The 7,780-nt window shown below is 34.4% G+C and overlaps 1 protein-coding gene across 1 annotated transcript; it reads right to left on the bottom strand.

The window, feature by feature from the left end:
- Nucleotides 1-325: 325 nt before the first annotated feature.
- LOC144647967 (uncharacterized) lies at nucleotides 326-2,777 on the bottom strand. The gene is made up of 3 exons (XM_078507631.1): nucleotides 1,727-2,777; nucleotides 1,020-1,140; nucleotides 326-558 (listed from the first exon to the last, which is right to left on the bottom strand). Exons 1-3 carry the CDS (start codon nucleotides 2,039-2,041, stop codon nucleotides 326-328), a joined length of 669 nt encoding a protein of 222 aa, XP_078363757.1. The 5' UTR covers nucleotides 2,042-2,777.
- Nucleotides 2,778-7,780: the final 5,003 nt, after the last annotated feature.

The following is a 7,780-nucleotide window of genomic DNA, read 5'->3' as shown; positions in this document are numbered from 1 at the left end:
GCATAACCCTAAGACCTTTTTAGAGTACTAAAGAGCTACCGCTATTTACCTTTTGAGCCGTGGTATGATTTTATCAGTTTTATAATTTATCAGTATAATTTTTCTTTACTAAAAGTTAGTGGTAGTTTTATACAAAAAATGAAAGGGTGAAGTAGCTTTAAACACTTTGTGGTTTATCTTTAACCACTTTTTATATTCAAAAGAAATGCCCGTGTCGTTTACGAATAATTCCTCCATTACTACCAGAGTAAGGGTCGATGCATTGTGTGAATGACGTAATGGTCTTCATTTAGAAAATGCTTCTAGTCGACTTGTATATTCAATACTAGTTCCAATTCAAAAGGTTAGATGAAGGGGATATTTGTGAAAATATCAACCGTAAAAATGTACCTTCAAATCGTGCTAGTTTATGTATGTCCTCGTCGCTTAGTTTTCGGCCTGTAACGTTCTTTTCAGCAAAAGGGACACACAGTATTGAGTTCAAACAGTTGTTGGCATTTCTCTGAAGATGATCGATATTCTTGGAACTGATACTTACAGCCAAAGTCCAGCCACCGCCTGACGCAATGTAAAAATAAAGATAAATGTTGTTTATAGTTGTAGTAGTCATGTACTTAGCTTTCGAGATAGAGCTCAATGATATGAAAGGAGTCAGTTATTAAACTCTTTGCTCTATTCCGTCGCAACATCGGTATTTGACTGATTATTAGAAGAATTTATTTTACCCACGTAACAAAAATGAATCCTCTGCTACAAAGGGAAACTTAACGGAAAACGATCAAAGTTACGAAATAATGAAATGCACACTATAACATGCATGTGCAAGTCGTGTTATTAAAATCTCGAACCGCATTACCGTGAAATTTCGATATTAATATGCCTGCCTGATAGTAAGACCCCCAGATTTGATACGATAACGTTGTTAACTATAATTATTAGAGAGAAATTCATTTGTCTAGACCACAAAAAAAATTCCCCTGTTCAAATAAACAAAAAACTCTCGGACATGATGTACTCACCGTAATTGTCCATATCACAATAAACTTGTGCATCTCTGTTCCCAATCTTTACCCAGTAATAACCACTTTCGGCCTGGGAAAATTTCTGGTGTATTTCCGCACAAGACTTGAAACCACCCTCCTAGAATAAAAATGAAATACACACAGACCATTTATATCAACATGATTGTCACTCAACAGAACAAAAAAAAAAAATAATTGAAAAAAACTCTGTACACAATCAATAAGTTATTTCTTCACCCTTACATAGGATGGCATTTTTGTGTTTGGGCAATAAAAAGGAATAGGGTCTAGGTTTAAGTACAATAGGGGTACACACCTATTCAAAATTTACGGGGGAACTAACACAGGGGTAATTTCTATTTCTATTTTATTCTATTTCATTTCAAGTAAATTCTTATATTACCAGCGCTTTCTTTTAAATCACAAGTGTTAGGTAAGTATGGTTTAAAAGGTGCACAAACAATTGCCCATTCAAAAAAAAAGTTAATGGCAACTATACCAGTTTAATCTGGAGATTGGTATGACGTTTTAGGTGCGTATTAGCTCGTACGGAAAGCAATAACAATTAAACATGGAAAAAAAATAAATCAAAATTGCTTTGCAGTCAATTTCCAACAACCAAGGCCATTTAGTCACACCTTAATTAGATTCTTAGTTCCTTTTGATATGCCATTTGAATTAAAACTTTTAAATTAGAAACTAACCTGTTTGTGTTTATTTAAAGAATCCATGTACAGGGATGCTTCTTTCGGTCCATAATCTTTTGGATGGGTGTGTCTGTCAGCATCGTTCAAGTCACATGACTTACCATTCAAGCGGAAGTTTATGCTTTTACAGCGGGCCTCGTATGAGCACATCATTATGCACTCAGTAAGACTGGAGGAGATTCTTGTTGAAATCACGTGACCAGACAAGCTATGCCCATACACTGAATACGTTGAGGCAGGACATTGTTCCAAGGCTTCATGTAGCTTTGCAGAGCTTATGATGACGAGAATACCAAAATAAAGCTGCAGCATGATATCAAAGATTCTAAGAAAAAAAATATGTAATTTTTAGATGGGACTGTATAGCCCAATTTAAGATGCCACCCCCAAAAAACATTTACTGGTTGAAATTAAAATAAACTGGCAAAACGTTCGGGAATGATACTAATTCAAATGGCCTGACGCCATTCTCCTTGAATGAAAATGATAGCTGCTGCTCCCATATTTATCTCTGAATTTATATACATTGCCATTTTCTAATACAATCAAATAATAAAGGGAGAACTCTTGATAAAAAGAAAATCATGCCTTACATATATTAGAGAGATGAAAACGATGGCCGAACTTTTGGTATTATTAAAAGGAATTGGTTTTACTAGAATTATGAAATTGCCCTTGATAGCTTAGAATACGGATCATTTTGCAGTTGCCTGCTTTTTTAAGGTTGTGCGGAATCGGTTTAAAAGCCTCCAAATTACAAAGATTCCGTTCGCATTTCTTAGAAGTCAACATTTGGAATTAAAACATGCATGGGCCGTCTTCGAAATCCCATTAGGAGATATCAAAATTTCAAATAGTTAAAAGTTATCGCTTACCAAATGCCAGGCTTGATTTATAAGCTGTAAAATGCAAAGAAAATTGAGATATCGATCTTTATGCTAAACGCAAAACGACTTCCTTTCAAAGCAAGCTAATTATATTTAATGGCTCTGTAATTGTATCTCGTCTTCGATATTGCCTTTTACGCGCGTCTTAAGTGAATTTCTCTGCAACTCATTTTTTGGTAGCTGCAAACTTCCTTAGAATAAAACAGAAAATACTGCAACAAGCAACAAAATAAAATACTTCTTCTCTAATTTCTTGTTTACTGCGTTTGCAGAAAGTTGCAGGTGCTCTATCAATGTCGCGAACAGGTTTCATTAATTTGTTTATTGCCGACAAAATTTTCAAAACCAAGTTAATGCACTGACTTTTATTGATAAAGTGGAAAAATATTTAATTTATGCTAAACGCAAAACGACTTCCTTTCAAAGCAAGCTAATTATATTTAATGTTTCTGTAATTTTATCTCGTCTACGATATTGCCTTTTACGTACGTCTTCAGTGAATTTCTCTGCAACTCATTTTTTTTGGTAGCTGCATACTTCCTTAGAATATAACAGAAAATACTGCAACAAGCAACAAAATAAAATACTTCTTCTCTAATTTCTTGTTCACTGCGTTTGCAGAAAGTTGCAGGTGCTCTATCTATGTCGCGAACAGGTTTTAATAATTTATTTATTGCCGACAAAATTTTCAAAACCAAGTTAATGCACTTTTATTGATATAGTGGGAAAAATTAGTGCAAATTCAAATCGATGAAATTGAATTGACGTATTCCAGAAACTATAAGGTGACTTAGTTGCACACGAGTTTAATTGATAAAATATTTTTGGGAAATAAAACTAAACTGATACAAGAATATTATGAAACAGTCAAGATCGTTAAACGCACTTACGATTTAGCCATGTTCGTTTTATATCTAAGTGATATTTTTATTCGCCATCTGCGACGATCTCTTGTGTAGCACATGTTATTGAAATATTTAATTTTCATGTTAACTTTCTAACAAATATGTCATTTCATATATTCCCTTTCAAGTAAAGGCTCTTATTTCTAATCATAAATATGAAGCTGACGATCCCCACTTATGAGTCAGCTTACGTTTGCTTTGCTATCGTCACAAGGTTCATTTCTTCCACACGTGATAGAGTTTCGACACTTGCAAGCTTCTTGAGGATAATTAATGGGCGATAGATAAAGACGTTTATCTGAAGCCCATATGAAAGTCACCTAAACACAGTTTTTCGCGCTAGGGCACATCCTTTTTACAGCGTGTTTGAAACACAATTAAAATAGCTGTGTACAGAACACGCAATTCACTGTAGATTTTCTGTTAAAAAATAATATTGAAAAGCTTCTGGTTAAGATAAACGTGTTAAAATTTAATTTGCCCAAATTTTTTTCTGATTCTAGGAAAATAATAAAAACGCGAAATAAATGAATGTGTGTCCAGCAGTAGCAATGAAATATATATATATGATAAATGCAAATGCGGCCTTACACTACTGAAGACCTGAAAAAATTTTCAGGCTCTGAGCGGGAGTCGAACCCACGACCTTTGCGTTGCCAGTGCAATGCTCTACCACTGAGCTATCAAAGCCACATGAGAGCGGTCGTATATGGGTAATCCCTTTATGGTGGACATGATACTCGGCCCAAGTATATGTGAAATAAATGAATGTGTGTCCAGCAGCAGCAGTGAAATATATATATATATAGATAAATGCAAATGCGGCCTTACACTACTGAAGACCTGAAAAAATTTTCAGGCTCTGAGCGGGAGTCGAACCCACGACCTTTGCGTTGCCAGTGCAATGCTCTACCACTGAGCTATCAAAGCCACATGAGAGCGGTCGTATATGGGTAATCCCTTTATGGTGGACATGATACTCGGCCCAAGTATATGTGAAATAAATGAATGTGTGTCCAGCAGTAGCAATGAAATATATATATATGATAAATGCAAATATACTATATATTTGGAAATATACTCGATTCTGCCACTTGGCAGGTTTTAGGCTCCAGAGTCAAATGTTTTACTTAAGATGTTAACAAAAAGCTAACCTATATGCCGATTAGTTACTACTACTGAGAAGATGTTTCTAACCAACCATTTGCAGAAAAAAAATTGCGAAGATTAACTACGAAAAGTGTAGGCAAGCAGCTAATTATTTTCTTTCAGAGGCTGCTAGTTTCATTGACATAACAGAGTTAGTCTAATTAGAAATAAGAATAATGTTTGCTTTGTTCTTGGGTTTTGGCCAAAACCATTCAATACGTGCACGTAAGAACGCTTAATCAAGCAAGAGATACGATAATTTCGCTAACTTGATAAAGTTTTTTGCCAAACCCAGTTAATTTACAAATTGTGTTATCTCGAATATTTCGACTTAACGTCTTATATAATATCGGAACGAAATTTCTTTATTGCTAATGTATCATCCAAGCTTCCACTTCATATGATAAATTTCTGTAGTAGTTCATTTCAGTGATAGGTGTCAGAAAAAAATATGATTCATATGACGCAAAGAAACGCTTGAAAAGTTTCTCGAAGGAGAAACTTTGAAGACAGAGGCACAATTTTTTTCCTGTTTAGTCTCCACCTTGTTACGCATTTTACAACGACGTAAGAGTTCATATACATGTATTCATCCCATCTGTACATGTGCCCTAGTTAGTTTTGGGCCACAGGAATTTATAAGTCCAAAAGCATGACTAGTCATCGGCATGAAATGAGAAAAAAAAATTATCAAGCAATTATATATGTATATTCATTTTCCTCGATATAATATGGGTTGCAAAGTGCTACATATGATAGTTTACCAGATAAAATATTTTTAAATTGTTTCTGGCTTATATGCGGTGTGAAGCATTTTGGCTTGTATTTTCCCCTACCAAAAATATACTTGTTTTCAAGGAAGAAATGTCCAAAATGCCACAAAACAATATAAAACTGAATTGAAAAGAAAAGAATGTAGTATTGATATGAAATACCAGTCTTTTTTTAGAGGGTTCTTAGGTTTTAAGACCGAATGTTAAAAAGCAGGTTTTTAAAGGCCTTTTGAATTAAGGAGACATGATATATCCACTTTTTATAAAGTTCGTAGCATTTTATAGTAGATGTTTTTAAGCTTTATAGCATTTTACGTAGATTGGTTGTTGTTAATTATCATATTCTTATTGTATATTTGTTAAGTTGGCGGAAAAGGCATATAAATGGGGACAACGAAAAAACTTTAACTTTTATAGAAATGGTGGTTTCAAGAAAACGTTTAATTTTCCTTTTGCAAATTTCTTTCATGTATTCGCTTTTTAATTGCGCAAATTTCCCCAAATTGTGTAGATACGCATTTGTATAAATACTCGCTTACCAAGTGCAAGGAAGGAACTTATGTTCTAATTATAATAACCCTGGTTGATCTCGACTTTGAACCGCCTTCGCACAGAACCGTCGCAATATCATAAAAATGTTCAAAAGGAACAAATCTCTACAAACTTCACCGAAATACTCAAACTAAACAGCCAAAACAAGCGGTCTAAGGTAGCTAGTCCTGTAAATAGCTCTCAGCATAAATATACCTTCCTTATGCAAATAACGTCCGTACAGGAAGACTTTTTAAGACAACGTACGACATACACTTACCTTGTATACGTATCTGTCTTTAACTAGGTGGCAAACTTTTGTAAATAATTGAATTCGCTTTGGAGTTCTTCGTATTCAAAACGTATGCTTTTTAATTATTAAAAAGGGAGAAACTCATTGTTTGTCACACTTATGATAATGAGTAAATTTGAATAAACAACTTTTGAACAATTTTTGTCAAGATAACATGGCTAGAGTCAGGAATACGTCAATAAGAAAAAAAAAAGGAGACAGTACAAAGACTTGATAGTCGTTTTAAACACTATCATCTGCGGATAAAGATTGTGGCAATACAATTATATATCGCTTTACAAGCCTTTTCAAGTCACATGTAAAACGACACACATCTCCCTTTCGCGTGAAGAAGCATGGTAATGTTCATTTCAAGTAAAACAGTGGTAATTAATTTCGGTCACACGTGAAATTATTTTTAATGAAACATTTTCCCTCTGGTCCGTAAATTTTATGTGTCGATCTAAACTGTGTTTCCATGCTTGCAGTCGCTGTGACTGGTTTATTCCCGCGTCATCTGATGAATGTTTTGAGAATAAACAATTTGATCACGAGATTAAATATTTTTTTTCCTTTTGTTGAGTCTATTTTTACGGCGCGCGACTACCATATTTGGTGTTCTCCCATCATCTTCAATTAGATTTAATTTGGCTTATTGTGCCGGCGAATCCGTCCTATTTTATGACTCTATTATACATGACATTGGCTTTATTTGTTAATTAGAATTTCGTCACTTTCTTTCTATATGCCTGCACTTAAAGTGATTTTACAACTCCAGTAAAGACTTTGTGTTTTAACGCATTTTAGATCTACCTTATGATGGCATAAAATTAACCTTTTCAAGAGAAAATTGTTGTCGTGCTCGGCCGCCAAATACATTAATTCAAGCGTACGTGAGTCGAAAAACGAAAAATATATAATTTCTCTAGGGCTTTCAACAAGTTGTTCAAGATTTCCCAAAAAGTTGCCCGTAATTTCTCAAGAAGTTGCTCAAAAGTTGCTCCAAAAATCCAAAAAAGTTGCTTGTGACAATAAAAATTGCTCGAAAGTTGCTCCAAAAAATCCAAAACGCTGCTTCTTATCACCAGAATTTCTCTAAATATAAAATTTCTAAGCAGTTTTATGCAGTTTTACAGCAAAAGAAGTATCTAAATAACATATTAAGGGGGAAATTTGTTAAGTATTTCTTTAACTAAGAAAAATCGTGAAGATATCAATGACGTCATGTTTGCCGACGAGTTTTTTAATGTTTTAATGCAAAATGAGCCGAAAGTTGAAATGTCTTCAGATGTTCCTCGAAAGTCTTCGGCAAACTTCGTAAATCTTCGGAAAAGTTTGTATTGCCTTTGAACAACACTCGGATAATCTTGGGAGATCTTCGATCTGGAAATTGCTCAAAATGCAACAAGTTGCTCGAGAGGAAAAAAAGTTGCTCGAATGGGAAAGAGTTGCTCGAATCATGAAAAGTTGCCAAAAAGTTGCCGAGCAACTTGTGCAAAGCCCTAAATTTCTCA

This window comes from Oculina patagonica, chromosome 4, assembly GCF_052425735.1.
Source record: "Oculina patagonica isolate OP01 chromosome 4, crgOcupat, whole genome shotgun sequence".
Classification (NCBI taxonomy): Eukaryota; Metazoa; Cnidaria; class Anthozoa; order Scleractinia; family Oculinidae; genus Oculina; species Oculina patagonica.
The sequence above is the reverse complement of the archived record's forward strand: the minus strand, read 5'-3'. Positions and strand labels throughout refer to the sequence as shown.

Coding starts and splice junctions, on each gene's coding strand:
- LOC144647967 (XM_078507631.1), bottom strand. CDS start 2,041: ATGCTGCAGCTTTATTTTGGTATTCTCGTCATCATAAGCTCTGCAAAG. Junction 1,141..1,726: donor CTTTAAATAAACACAAACAG/GTTAGTTTCTAA, acceptor TTTTTATTCTAG/GAGGGTGGTTTCAAGTCTTG. Junction 559..1,019: donor TTGTGATATGGACAATTACG/GTGAGTACATCA, acceptor ACATTGCGTCAG/GCGGTGGCTGGACTTTGGCT.